Here is a 15,975-nt window from a genome sequence, read left to right as displayed (position 1 = left end):
TGATTAAAAAAAAGCTACCTGGTATTTACAAAATGTCTTTTAAATTAAAGGACCCCATAACCCAAGAGTTGTCATGTTTGGAAAAATAATCCCCACCTTGACTACATTTATGGATGAACTCTGTGAATTTTGCCATACATACAACCTCACACATTTCAACACAAAACAGTTACTTTTAAGTTGAAACAATTACTTAAGATGGAAATACAAGTCTTAATTTTTTACTGATTTAATAGTGGAAAGTTACGGAGAAAATGTTGTTTGAGGTCAAAATGTTACAGGTTTACTTCTGAAGTGAAGGTAAACAGACTTGAAATATGTCTCATTCAGAAAGATATCAAACTTTTTTTCCTCCCTGCCAACTGAAATGAAACCAAATTTAACACCTTTCCTCTAAATCTGTACAAATACATCAGAGTCTGACTCTCCTTTTTCTTCTGGTTGTGCCAGTAACAGCCCCTCAAAATTTTGTGGGGACACATCTGCCTCTTAATGTCAAAGGGAAACTCAAAATCAAGTGAAGCCCTAAAGCAGAGGTAGAAAGTAGCAGCTCAGATGGTCATGCACCTAAAAATAATGTAATGAAATTCCACAGCCTGCTAATACATGTGATATGTGAACCAAAACAGGGCTATGTACCCTTGATTTAAGCAGATTCATCAGAAACTTTTTTGTTTTTCTTTTCCTATAAGTTTATAACATTCTATTTTCCAGATTTAGATAGAAAGATAGATAGATAGATAGATGATAGATAGAAGGAATTGGAACCATAAATTTAATTCGAAAGATCCAAAGTGAAAGAAAAATTCAAGATACTCATGTGAACATGTGAACATCAATCAAGCCACCCATTCAAGGGAAACATTTGCAGTATTTGTGGTGTTATGAATGCAACTAAAAACGGAACGTATGCGCTCACAGAATATATGTTAGCAAGATCTTCTATACAAGTCCCAACAGTCTTTTGAGAAATGTGTACAAATTAGTGCTCTTTTGAAACACAGTATTAGAAATTCACACACCTGGAAACAGAAAATTTGAAGCCTCAAGTCCTTTAAGAGGACGAAGCAGTCCCTGCCACCAGAGCACAGTCTCATCCCAAACCTAAGAAACTTACAGAAAGGGAGACTCAATTCTGTGCTGAGAAAGAGAAAGATCATGGCTGGATCACTTAAAGAAAATAATTATTAGAAAACTAAGGAAATTTAAAAGATAATTCAAGACATGGTTTTCTCTTCCTAATTTACCAACCTATTGTCTATCCACATTTCCCTCTACTTGGACATCCTTTTGCTCTGAATAATTGAAATCATTTCTACTGTAACCAAAGTGTATCACTTTCATAGTTTTATCTCCTCTATTCAAATGCAACCTCCCCAAAGTGTATACAATAATGTCATTTACTTATTTGAATAGGAATTGTTTATAATTAGTAACCATCTAACCCGTAAAACTATCAGTCTGGTGATAAAAGAATTGTTTTTAGCAATACAAAGCTAATTAATATCAATGATTTGAAAAATTATGAAAATATGTCTCACTGACACTATGGAATTCAGACCTTGAAATTCAGATAAAATTTCAGTTTGTGACAATTTATTAAAGGAATTGTATTCCTATTTATATTTAATAGTAGAATGAACGTCCTAGAATAAATACTAAATTTCAAAAAGTTTTATCATCATCTTTGAGATCAACGACATCTTCCTGGGATCAAAAATAATAAAACAAGGCAAGGTCATGGATATTGAATGTAATGAGGAGAGGGGATTTACTTTCTTCCCTTTCATTTTGAGTTTTTGTTTCATTTGCCATAGACTCTGAATGTGGAAAATTTATGAAAGGATTTCTGTCAAATACATAAATGTGCTTCTTTCTCAGAAATCTGTGGAACGCTAGAAAAACAAAACACCAAAGACATTGAAGAATGTGGATGCTTCCACTGCGAATGTTGGAATTAAATATTTACTATTCATTTTTCTGATGATATGATTATGTGCTATAATTAATTAGAGTTAGGGGCACTCACTAATAAGAAACATGACAACTGCTTGAAAGTCCTAGCTAAAAATTTGGTTTTATATTTGACTCCTAAATCCTATTTGCCAACCCTCACCACTCCACGTGGTGTTTCCTACCTTTTTTTATAGATGACCTTCTCACTGGCCCTTGTAGTTTAGTGTGGCAGGTAAGAAAAAAAAAAAAAGGCACAAGTGCCATTTATTGTATGCTTATGTGATCAGAAGCCTGGGTTGGGAGAAGAATGAAAAAAAAATTACTGTGAATAGCGAAGTGGGTTCATCAAAGTCATGTTTAGCCATCCTGAACACTAAAAGAAATCAGAAAATAAAATAAAATATACTTTATCTGTCTTAGATGTTGAATTTGAAATTAGGGAAAATGAATGCTTCTAACAGCGAGTGATAAAAGAGACTCAAACTTTCCAAAGCTTACTCAAGAAAATCGAAATTTGGTAAAAAAAAAAAAATAGCTATTTTGGAAGATTAAACATTATGCCTGTTTTCGGGAAAATGGTGATAGAATGCAACAGGCTCCATCATGCTCTTTCTTCGGAGTGGTGAAAGTTCGGATCACCAAGTATCAGTGGGTTTCCTTACTTGTGCATGCCATTGTGGGTGGATCAGACTCCCTCCTGAAATAATCCTTTTCACAGACACAAGAGGTTGAAGCTTCCTCATGGGTAAAACTGTGAGGTGGACATTTGCTGCAGGTCTGGCTGTGAGGTGAGGCTTTGAAGAACCCAGGTCTGCACACTGTCAAAAGAAATAAGAGACTAAGCTTTTCCTTGGAACAGATGCAGTGTTTGTTTGGTGAATAATGCCATTATTTTGACTAGTATACACAGATTACATATAACACAATATTTGCATTAATTTCAAAAATGTTTCACAAGCTTCGGAATCATAAATACCAGCCTATTCATTCAGATAATCAAATATTTAAGTATTTAAATTAAACATGTCTGGAATATGTGTATTTTCAGTGACTTCTATGCTGCAGGAGCTTATAAGAAATTATATTATGAAAGATAAATACTTATATGTACTTAAAACGTAAGTAGTCTTTTGAGTATAGTTTTCATTAACTCTGTTATTAATACAAGTGTGTTGAAGAAATGCTAATTTTCCCCGATGCTCATAAAACAGTAAGGTGCATAGTAGGTGCTTGAAATTTTGTTATTAAATTAAATAATTAATTAATTGATTAATTAATTAATAATTAGTAGATGTTAAGAGCTTCATAAATTTTGTTATATTTGGGAGAAAGCATGGGTGAGTTGGTGTATCATTCACATTATATTGATTTCAGGAGGAGTCCGATGTTAGGCATTTACTTTACATTTTACTCCATTTTAGAACTATTTGATTCAACAAGCATCTATTCTGATACAGTCATATTTATACTGTACAAATTATTATGATCTATAAAGGATAGAAAATGTGTCTTATTCAATTTTACATTCATAATACTTATCACAGTGTTCGACCACAGTAGGCGATCCTAAATTGTTATGTAACACATAAATGAATGAAAGACATAGCATGAAGATTGTGACTGAACTATTCAAAATCACATAAAGAAAATGTTCTTTGGGTATCTGTGTTAACATTTCTGTTGGTCAAATAAGTGTTAATAGAGTTTATCTTTTTTTTTTTTTTTAATTTCTGCTCATTCCCTAACCTCTGGTATCTTTCTTTCTTCTGCATGGCTAATAAAACCAAACTTTTATTCCAACTTTCAATATGTGGGCCAATTGAAAACCACCAAACTGATGGTTTGATTACCTTTTAGGGCTTAGATTACATAAAACTAATCAACCGTATATATCTTTTCTATTTTCAGAATTCAGTACATACACTTAAGAGCATTTATTCAGGCGTCAACGGAAATTTGCTAAAGCTGAAAGGGGAACTTGTATTTCAACAGAAAATTGTGATAGACATAATGAATTTTGGCTAATTTTCATGTGCTATAAATGATTTGGGTTTTTAGTAATCCATGCTAAGGCTTTTTGCCATCACCATGAATAATCAGGAATTGACAAAAATGAGAAGGGACTTTTTTCAGTAGATCTAATTATAGCGATAGCAAAGCCTTAATGCTCTTATAAATTCAGAGAGAATGTGAAGGTATTTGAAAGATAAGAAGAGCTTTTTGATAGTATTAGGGACATTCTTGTAGTCAAATGATTAGGAAAAGATTTAAAATATTATTTTTCTTATAATAGGATTGCTGTAGCAGCCAATACCATTCATTGCTAAGTTATCCATTTTTTCTTCTTTCATCCTCTACAGTAAAACCGTTCTCACTTTAAACACTATTTATTTTCAAAGACATGAAGTGTCAATCCACAATTCTGCCTATTTGGAAATAAGTGATCATTTATGAAACAAAAGGCATTTATTTTCTTTTAATGAATGCCTGTTAACTTAAAAACTTATTTTGATACCATATACAACACTGTTATTTAACCTTCCATAGACACTTTGGAAACAGAAAGAAATGTAAAAGTAAGTTAAGGTGGTAAGTGTATCTTTCTCACCAGCAGTTCAACGAAATCCTTTCAGCAGATGAGTAGGACAGAAATTTTGCTTGGTACTAGGTTACAGAGGTAAATAAGATAGACATGTGTCTGCCTTTATGAGTCTTAACAGTATTACATGAATAATTATAAATATGATTATGATAGAAAAAAAGAAAGAGCATGGAAGTGAAAATTGATACCTAATTTAGACTGGAATATCAAAAAGACTTCTTAAGGAAGCTGAGTCTCTGCTGAGATTAAAACAAAAAATTAAAAAGGAAAATTATCCAATTTGCATTTGCATTAAGGGGGGGGGCATTAGAGTGCATTAATGTGCATTAGAGGGGCAAAATCCTTGCAAAGAAAACCGGTGGAGAGCAAACGAGGAGATAGAGAAAACTAAAAGATCAGGGTGATAGTAGACTTAAAATGGCAGAGATAAAGTTAGAGAGGGAAAAGGATACCAGGTCACACCTTAGATGTTTTATTGTTTGAGGTCATTACACAAATTTTAAGCAGGGAAATACTAAGATCACAATGATGTTTGACAGATCAGCGTGGGTAATGGATTAGACAGGAATAGGGATGGAGCCATTTTCTCAGAGAACTCCAGGTATGAAATGAGTTTGGGGGAAGATAATGATTATGCTTAAGGTATTATTTATTTTGAGGTTAAAGAAATTCACATAACGGTATAGAGAGGAAAACTGTGAGCTCAATGTTTTCCAAGAAAAAAATACATGTATATGTAATTATTCATTGCCTTCAAATCATGGCCCCCAATCCAAATGGGACCTACAATGCTGCAAGACAATTTTAGTATTATTTCCTTAGTTAACTTTGGTTTTCAGCACCAGCATGATTATTTTGTAGCTTCTCCTCTCTCTTCTTATTCCTTAGAAGCTCTATTCCTTTGTGATCTCTCGCTGGTACATTTTTCTGTGTGCCGAGAAAATAGAAGTCATTAAAGAAACTTGCTTATTTTCCTATCACCAAATCTCCAAACCTATGTGCACTTGTAGCCACCCTCTCTCCCTTCTTTCTTATGAAAAATTGAAATGTGTTTTTGCTTCTACCAATGAAAAGTATCTTTATTTGAATTAAGAACCTCATCTCTATTCTCTGAGAGTAATCTTTCAAATTATCTACTATCCCTTTTACATACTCAGTTTCTGTCTCTCTCTCTCTCTCTCTCTCTCTCTCTCTTTCTCTTAATCTCTATCTCTCACCTAGTCATTCATATGACCTCAATACAGTTTTCCAGAATTTTTCAATGGAAACAAAGTGAAGCACAATAAACAAATAACAACAATAAACTATCAATCTCACTTGATCTCAGTTCTCTCTGTAGCTATCAAACAGTTTTGCTACCCTTCAGAACACAATTTCTTAAATTATTTTTCCATACATGCACTTCTAGTTCCTATTTTAAATCACACATTGGCATAGTCCACTCCCCTGAAATTGGTTTTGTTAAGATTGCAGTCATCTTGTTGCCATACTTCTCAACAGCATTTGATCATGTCATTTTTGGGAAATTCCAATTAATTTTATTACAAAATGCTAGCATAGTCTGCAAGTTTCCACACAAAAAGAAATCCTTCAAATATGGTCTTCTCCCACACTCACTGTCTCCATCCATACTAATCTACTTATAATTTCTTGCACTTGGGAAACTCTTCTATCTGCTTCTAAATATTGCAGGAAAAGCATTCTAACCAAAGAAGAAGAAGTGTAAGAAAAAGTTTGTAGTCCGTGATAAGGACTTTGGATTTAATCTGAATGCATTTGGAAAAAACTGGGTATTTTTTTTTTTTTTTTTGAGGACACTCCTTCTGTCAAGCCCTGTGGCAAGGGATATTTATATTGTGGTCAGAAAATAAAATTTGTACTTGAAAGTACCGTGAATCCACAACATATATGGGGAGGCCAAAAATAAAAAGTGATAATCAAAAGAAGCAAAATTGACTTTTTTTTTGCATTTTAATTACAGCCACATTTAACAAATAATTATTAAGGTGAGTATTAAAATTTCTTTTAATTCCATCTCGATATCGTTTACTTAAACAGTTAAACATAAAGGCAGCTTCTGGAGCAAAGTTGTGTCAAATAATAATTGTATGTTGCCTAAACATTATTTAGAAAATATTACGCAAGTCTATTTAAGTTGAAAGAGGAGTAGGAGACAAAAACTGTATCCTTATGAATATGCTTCATGAAACTGATTAGGCAATCCTTTGGAGAAAAGGAAAATTTTTTTTTTTGGAAGGAAACTATTTTTAATAATTCCTTTACTGTCCATGTTCCAAGGCTCTTTTTAAGTGCTACCTTTTCCATATTTGTGATGATGTCCATGGCTATATAATCTTTCTTTACACATCTTTTAGATCTAGAAACTATTTAATATCTATCTTATGGCATATAGCAAAATTTTTGTCAGTTTTATGTGTAGGAATTTTCACCTGCTCCCAACTCTATATAAACATTCTGGAGAATAGAAACAGTTCATTTGATTTTCATCATTTGTAGCATAATTCATTGTATTGAGTACATATTCAGCAACATTTATTGGATGGATAAATAGTATATTTGTGTCCTTCTCAGGGTCAAAATGACACAGCAGAACTTAATAAAAGCTGATGAAGCTAAATTATTTAAATATTAACTCTTGACAAGTAAATAATAATATGTGTTAGTTACATCTACACTGGCTACTTTAGAAATTTTACATAAGCTACCAACATTCCAGCTTTCACAGTTATCACTTAGAAAATTAGGATGTTAATTACTCCTGTTAAAATAGTTTTAAAAATCTAAACAAATATACATCATCAGTATATGAATTTCATTTGTTAAAGTTGTAAAATGGTGTTACCTAATCTAATGAGAAAAATTTTGTAAGTTCTCAAAATTGTCAAAAATGTTTAAACTGATAATTTAGGATTTTTCCCCACACTTTTTTATTGTCAATTAAATTATTTTTAATGTTTCCAAAAAACTTTAGCCTTAAACGTTCATCACCCTTGGGGTACCTAAGTGAATTCATCTTACAATTCAGGAACATGGTCACCAACAAAAAAATGTAATGTACAAAATACTGGCTAGTAATATTGAATATTATCATTCTCCTCACTAGAATTAAAATATACAGATCATTTTAAAATACATCCATATATATAAAGAAATGGGAATAGAAATGCAGACTGTTTTTGTCGATATTGTTCAAGATATAATTAATCTTCAAAGTGTTATTGGATTTATCCAATTATGCTTTATTAAGAATGACAGAAAATCACTATGAGCAAGAGTTTCACCACAGTTCTATTATATGTGAATTATTGGAGGATATAAACAAAATCAAATTTACTTTTTATACAGATTTTTTTAAATGAAGTGCCCACAAGATAGTTCAGCCCAAATTTAAAAGATGCGTTTAATAAGAAAATCAGCATAACATAAGATTACAACTAAAAATAATCCGATAATATTTATACCAAAATTAAGATGATAGATTTATTTTTTTTTTAATTTTTTTTCAACGTTTATTTATTTTTGGGACAGAGAGAGACAGAGCATGAACGGGGGAGGGGCAGAGAGAGAGGGAGACACAGAATCGGAAACAGGCTCCAGGCTCTGAGCCATCAGCCCAGAGCCTGACGCGGGGCTCGAACTCACGGACCGCGAGATCGTGACCTGGCTGAAGTCGGACGCTCAACCGACTGCGCCACCCAGGCGCCCCTATCTTTATATTTAAAATATATCCTGAGCATAAAAAAAAAACTGATAATGAGTTAAAACAATGATACATTAAAAGAGGTTTTGAAGTAGGAATTCTATTTTTTAATGTAAGTTATTGTGAAATTGGCTAATATACAGTGTGTACAGTGTGCTCTTGGGTTTGGAAGTAGGAACTCTAAAACTTGACATCTTTTGACTGCTTGCACACAGAAATATGAGAAAGATACTACTCAAGAATTTAACAAAGCTTGTTAGTTAGAATACAACTTTAGATGGTTAAAATAAATAAGCTGATTTTAACATTGTAAAATATCAGAGAAGAAAAGAATAGTATATTTTTATTTTTTATTTTAATACCAGCTTAGTTAACCCTTACACAGGGTTATAGTAGTTACAGGCATACAAGATAGTGATTCAACAATTATATACACTATTAGTCAGTGCTCACCATGATAAATGTACTTTTAATCCCCCTTTCACCTACTTCATTCCCTCCCACGCCTCCCTTCTGACATGCTGTATTTATTTTTTGATATGCTTTATTTTAAATGAGTACCCTCAATTAAAGTTATTTTTTTCAATAAGAATATTTTTTACTTGATGCATACTTCAGAATACATGGTTCTAAAAGATCTAAAAAAAGTGGAATATACATTTTCCTCAAGTACACATGGAATTCCCTGGTTAAATCATAGAAAAACAGATGTAACAAATTTAAGAAGACTGAAATCATACCAAGTATATTTTCCAACCTCAATGGTACAAAACTGAAGATCAACAATAAAGCAAAGCTGGAATACATATAATGCAAATATTAAATATTTAATATGTAAATATTAAACAACACACAACTGCACAAGCTGTGGGCCAAATAAGAAATCAAATGGAAAATCAAAAGATATCTCCAAACAAAAGAAACAGGAAACATAATGTTTCCAAACCTATAAGATGCAGCAAAAGTATATCTTAGCATGAAATTCATGCTAAAATGCCTGCACTAAAAAAAAAGAAAAGTTAAAATAAACAATTTAACATTATACCACAAAGAATTAAAAAAATAAAAAAAAAACTTAGCTGAAATTTAGTAGAGGGAAGAAATAATAAAGAAAAATCAGAAATAAATAAAATAGAAACCAGAATAAACAACAATATTGAAAGAAATAAGTAAAAACAAACAAAGTTTGCAATGTTTTAACTACATTAACTAACAAATAAGGCAGAATACTCAACAACCAAAATGAGAAATAGAAGAGAAAATAATACAACAGATAACCACAGAAATACATAGTATGACAGCAGATTACTATAAGTAATTATATACCAATAAATCAGACATTTTAGAAAAAAGGCCAGATAATTCCTAAAAATACACATTACCAAGATTGAATCATGAATCTTGATTCCAAGAAATAGGAAATCTTCTTAGACCAATAAAAAGCATGGAGGTTAAATTAGGAATAAAAAAAAAAAACAAAAAACAAACAAAAAAACCTCCCAGCACAGAAAAGCCCAAGACCACATGGTCTCATTGGTAGATTCTATCAAACATTAAAAATAATAATAATAATTAATGACAATCTTTATCAAAATCTTACAAATAATGGAATAGAGGGAACTTATTCAAAATTATTCCATGAGGCCAATACTACCCTGATACCAAAGCAGGATAAAAACGATATAAGAACAAAAACGTCTAGTTTGTCCCATATAAGGATTGTTACTGAGACATTCTTGTGACATCCATTTGTATGATAAATGTTTCTCTATACCCTCAGTTTCCATCTGCAGGTGTCTTTAGGCCTATAACAAGTCTCTTATAGGCACCATATAGATGAGTCTTACTTTTTTAATCTATTCTGAAATTGTATGTCTTTTGATTGGTGTTCAGTCCATTTGCGCTCAAAGTAATTATTGATGATACGTACTTACTATTATTTTACTTTTTTTTTTCATTGTTTAGTCAGATTTTCTCTGATCATTTCTTGACTTGGCACTTTGGTCTCTCCTTTGCATCCCTCCTTCTATTCTGAATGATAGCCTTGCTGGATAGAGTATTTTTGGCTACAGATTTTTCCCATTCAGCACTTTGAATATTTCATGCCACTCTCTTCTGGCTTGCCAAATTTCTGTTGAGAAATCTCCAGCTAGGCTTATGGATTTTCTCTTGTAAGTTAAGGACTTCTTTTGTCTTGTTGCTTTTAAGATTTTATTCTTTATTACTATATTTTGCAAATTTAATTACAGTATACCTTGGTATTGGCCTGCTCTTGTTGATTTTGATGGAAGTTCTTTGTGCCTCCTGGATCTGGATGTCTGTTTCTTATCCCAGATTATGGAAGTTTTCTGCTATTATTTCTTGAAATAAATTCTCTGCCCCCTTTCTCCCTCTTCTTCTTCTGGGACTGTATAATAGGAATGTAATTACATTTGGTGCAGTCACTGAGTTCCCTAAGTCAATTCTTGTGTTACATAATTCTTTCTCTCTTTTATGCAGCTTCACAATTTTTCATTATTTTGTCTTCTAGGTCACTAATTCCTTCCTCTGCTTCTTCCAGCCTTGTGTTCATTGTATCAAGCCTCTTTCCAATCTCATTTATTACATTGTTCATCTCTATTTAATTCTTTTCTTTAACTCTTTTATCTCTATGGTGAGGGTCTCAGTGATGTCTTCTATTGTTTCCTCAAGCCCAGGGAGTATCCTTATGATCGTGGCCTTAAATTCTCCATCAGGCATGTTACTTATATGTGATTTGCTTAGATCTCTGGCTGTTGTATTATCTTGTTCTTTCATTTGGAATGAATTCCTGTGTCTTGGCATTTTATCTAAGTTTCTGCTTTCTTCTCTGTATTAGATAAGCCAGTTTTGTCTCCTGCTCCTGAAAGTAATGGCCTTATGCAGAGGAGGTCATGTAGTGCCAGGTGGCTGCTCTATCCTTTAGGCCAGGCATCTGCAGGGGTGCTCCTTGACTGGTGGGGGCAGTGCTTTGTCCCTAGCTTGAATGTGGTGAGAACTAGATGTGCTCTGCTATAATTGTGGAATTAAATCTGACACCAACTCTACCAGAACTGAGGCCCTGCAGAACTTTCTGGTTGGGAGATGTGGTGTAGACAGGGGTTTGTGCTGGTCTTCTGGGGTAGGAGCACACTGCACTGGGACTGAGGCAAGTGTGACTGAGGAAGGCAGTCTGGCCAGAGTGCAGGGAAATGGAGCTTGGTGTAAGAAAGTGGAGCAACCAACATCAGCACTGTGCTATATCTCCCACTGGTGCCACTGGTTCTGTGTTTATGCTGAGGGGTAGGGGAGGGCAATGGTGCTGGTCAGCTCCTCTGTTCCAGGAGAGGTGTCTCTGTGAACTCTGCCTCCCAAGGACCTTTCTGAGAGGAGTGAATTTTCTTCCCACTGTGTGCCCTAGGCATTTTTCAGATTGCTATTTCCATGCTGTGGGCCCCTGGGTTGTCTGCCTGCCTTCTCTCCAGGAGCAGGGCAGTGCCATCCCAGTGCTATCTCAGCCAAGTCCACTAACCTTTAAAACTCCAGGTTTTAAGGCCCACTGTTTGCAAGAACTCATGAAATCCAGCCCCTCTTGTTTTCTAAGCTGTGGGGAAAACATTTTCTTTGTGCATTCCCCTGTGCACTCTTCTCTGTCTAGATCTTCTCAGCAATCATGGCTCCCTCGTCTTCACAGCAGTTGCAAGCTATTTCTTCCCTAAACTATGTCACTGCACTTCCTACCCTCTTGGATATGGCCTCTTCTCTCCCTTTAGTTATGGAGTTGTTTTTTTTTTTTTTTTTTGAGATCTGGAGGATTTTTCGAGTGGGTAGGGTGATTTGATAGTTATTTGTGTTTGTGGGACAAGAGGAGGGTCTTCCCTTTCTGCTGCCATTCTGGGGACTTCTTCCAGAACAAGAACACTATTGATAAATACATTGTCTCTTTCTCTCGCTCTTTCTCTCTCTCCATTTATGTTTATGTTTATAATTTAGGCCTCCCAAATATTAACAGAAAATCCAATAAATTACATGGTAATTATAAATGAAGAGTGAAATTAATTGCTACATATCCCTTCATTCATTCAATATATGTAATGAGCCATGCTTATGTGTCATGAACTGTACTGGACACTGGACATGCGTACCTAATTAAAACCTATTCATCGCCATCATGCCATTAAATAACTCAGTCATTTGTAACAATTACTTACACATATTTTATCTGGCACATATTTAGACTTTCATTGATTAATATTGTTTAATATAAATACACACATTTAAAAAAACTCAAATGACACTCAAAAATGACAATTGTCAAAATAACATTTCAAAAATAGCGTCACGTGTGGGCATGTGTGTTTGTGTGTGTACAGAGACAAAACCTCATGGTCCCTCAGTAAGATATTAAACATATATATAATCCAATATCTTCCAATTAAAAATAAAATACAGATGTGTAACTTTAGAAACTTTAGGATTGTATCACTTTAACATTTTAATGTTTCTAAATCTGTACCTTTTATACATCTTTTATACAAAATATATTCTATATTTTATAGAAATACCGTATCATGCAGTATCAGTGATCAATTGTAATACTGACCCACCTCCCATAGTTCAGATAAGAAACTATCACTTCCTCTACAGTTTAGAAAAGACCAGAATATCCTTAAATTTAGTAAAAATGTATTCTATACCAATATCTGTTCCTACTTTATGTCTAAGATTAGCATTTATATACTTCATAACTTATAGCTAACAAAATTAGAAAATACTCAAAATTTAAAACATACTGAAGAAAATAAATATCAATATAACCAATTTATAAGCTAGGATGGAATGTTTCCTTTGCTCAAGTAAAGCAGGTTGATTCAATTGTATTTTGTTCAATGTTGTATGGAAACCAATTTGACAATAAATTTCATTTAAAAGTATTAATTCACAAGGGATATGTTTCAGAAGATAAAATAGTTAAATTTTAGTTTCATAAGTCTAAATACCAAGAAACTTGCAGAGTATCCTTAGAGAACATTCTACAGTGATATGACAATATGTTTCTCCACCTTGGCAACACGGACATGCTTAAGATATAGTAACAAACCATGAGGCTCCTTGTGGTTTGGAATGGACTGACACATGACCCCTAAGCTGTGGAGAGTTGTAAATCATATTACCATTTTATATTTATCTAGCTGAATCTCCATTAAAATAAAAGGTACATAATTTCAGCAATTTTTCAAAGACTTCTACAACCTATCTACATAAGAATGAATATTTATTAGAGATAATAAAACTCATGGTATCTCTCAAAGCAGAGATTATTTTCTCCCTTAGTTACTGATGGATTGAAATTCTCTATAATAACACATTATGGTAGATAATTTTATTTTTTTTTATTTTTATTTTTTTATTTTTAATTTTTTTTTCAACGTTTATTTATTTTTGGGACAGAGAGAGACAGAGCATGAACGGGCGAGGGGCAGAGAGAGAGGGAGACACAGAACCGGAAACAGGCTCCAGGCTCTGAGCCATCAGCCCAGAGCCCGACATGGGGCTCGAACTCACGGACCACGAGATCGTGACCTGGCTGAAGTCGGACGCTTAACCGACTGCGCCACCCAGGCGCCCCTATGATAGATAATTTTAAAGTTTTAATTATTAATTTCACTGGATATTTTTCATATCTCTGTAGTTTCCATAGATACTTAAGGTGCTGAACAGTTTTGCTCTCCCAAACAAATACATATGAATCAATTCAGATCAGCATACTTCAATAATAGTGTGTGTAGGATATGTATGGAAGTGCGTGTGTATATGTGTACAAAACACTATTGATATCTGGTTACATATTTTCCCTTTTATTAACATTTTACTTAGATAAAGATTGAAAAGGATACATTGAAGGATTTAGGAGAAGTTAGTATAAAATATTTTTGAACTAAACATTATACCTTCTCTACCTTTAAACATTATCCTTACTTTTTCATGGATACAAACAAAGAGTTATATATCTAAACAAGAGTTAATCTTGACATCAACAAACACCATATGCAATTGTTTTATTGTATCATTTTGGTCCTATGAACAACTTTGCTTTTCAACAGTGTTTCACAATTTAAATTCTTTGTGAGTTAGGAAGCATAAACTATCAAATATGTTTGAAGAATCCAGATCTCAGTGAATTTGTAATTTACAAAATCAGAAAAATAGTAATTAATTTTAATCAAATTAAATGACTTTTGAATTTTAAATGATAAATCTTCTGGTACTATTTTTTATTATGCATTCAATCAGTGAAAGGATTAAAACTGAAAATAAAAATCCAGGAGATGACTAGATTATGAAACATTGATTTTAGAGTTCCTTTTTAGAATACCTAAATTCTTTTTAGAGTATCTAAAAGTTAGCACCATGCCTTGAAAATATTTTAAACACATTTTTGTGGGTTAATTCATTTCCAAAATGCATAATTCTTTTATATCTTCCCAAGAAAAATTAATGTTTATAATTATTCTATAAATTCAGAGAAAAGCCAGAAATCTATGCTTTTGAGAATAAACATATTATGGAAAACTATACAAAAGGGGAAATCTGTAGATAAATGCTATCTTACCTATAACACAGCACAAAGTTTAGCATTTGTTTATTGATAAAAGGACATATTTTCTCTAAATTAAAAGGTAACCAAGTGCCCCACTTACATTTTTCTCTCATTGTAGGCACAGATCATTTTTCTGTACAAATTGCTGAAATCTGATGTCATCTAGGCCTTTTCACGTTATTTCAAATTGAATATGTTAAAAAATTAAACATTGATGAATATCATAAAATAATCTTTATCTTTAGTGTTTTTCTTCATTATTGAATGATTCAATCCATGTGCTTTTCTGACCATTATTTGTGATAATATGTTTACTGCTTTGATAGAAGGGATGTATTGTTTAAATATTAAGCTAGATGCTTTATCCTGTAATTGAAAGAAAAGCTTATAGCCTGTGTATTTGATTTGATGTATCCATTATGTCTAGAATCAGGTAGTGAAAGGCAGTTTGTTTACCTCATGTCTGTATGGTCATAAAATAAGTCCAGTTATGAATCATGAAGAGAATATGTTCCAGTTAATGCAATAAAACTTCCATGAAGGGATAAAAACATCCAACATAACATATGTTTTGAAAGTATATGCAATGTCTGACTCAGGGTCTTGGCCTTGACAGCTAAGGTAAAAATAGTGATTTCTGTTATGAACATTTCTCCTTGTACCATTGGTCATTACACCTTAGTTCAGTAACTCAGAAGACAATACTGGCTGTGTAACAAAATAATATCTCCTCTGATAAGATGAAAAAGTACACATTAAATATGTACTATTTTAAAATAAAGAATAAACAATTATATGTAGTATAAATGCATTTGTGATTACATTCTCTCTTTACAAACCAAACAACCACAACAAAAGGAAAATGTATTTCTCAGTACAGTCACAGAATTACTGCCCTGAATGATTATAATTTAAGTAAAACTTTAACGATGTAGTTCTTTAAGAAGCATAGATAGATATAGAGAGATTACCTATAAAAAGTGTTTGAAAACTATAACTTGCCTTAAAACAAGTTTTTTTTAAAAAAATTTCCCTGATAATTTGTGGGAAAGTATACCTGGAGTAGAAGATAGAGCTAATTTTTAGCTCAGAATATAT

General features: G+C 32.8%; 1 protein-coding gene across 6 annotated transcripts in view; it reads right to left on the bottom strand.

The window, feature by feature from the left end:
- EPHA5 (EPH receptor A5) overlaps positions 1–15,975 on the bottom strand; it is a 338,890-nt gene that overhangs the window by 165,349 nt on the left and 157,566 nt on the right. For 5 of the 6 annotated variants that reach the window (XM_040482250.1, XM_040482225.1, XM_040482240.1 and 2 more), the window contains exon 4: positions 2,619–2,774. The exons of the other annotated variant lie outside the window; for it this stretch is intronic. In XM_040482250.1, the coding sequence (XP_040338184.1) occupies positions 2,619–2,774 (156 nt within the window). The remainder of the gene's footprint in view (positions 1–2,618; positions 2,775–15,975) is intronic. 6 annotated transcript variants of the gene reach the window in all.

Source organism: Herpailurus yagouaroundi, unplaced genomic scaffold (genome assembly GCF_014898765.1).
Source record: "Herpailurus yagouaroundi ecotype Mexico unplaced genomic scaffold, PumYag 28, whole genome shotgun sequence".
Classification (NCBI taxonomy): domain Eukaryota; kingdom Metazoa; phylum Chordata; class Mammalia; order Carnivora; family Felidae; genus Herpailurus; species Herpailurus yagouaroundi.
Note: the sequence above shows the minus strand (reverse complement) of the source record. Positions and strands in the feature narration are given on the sequence as shown.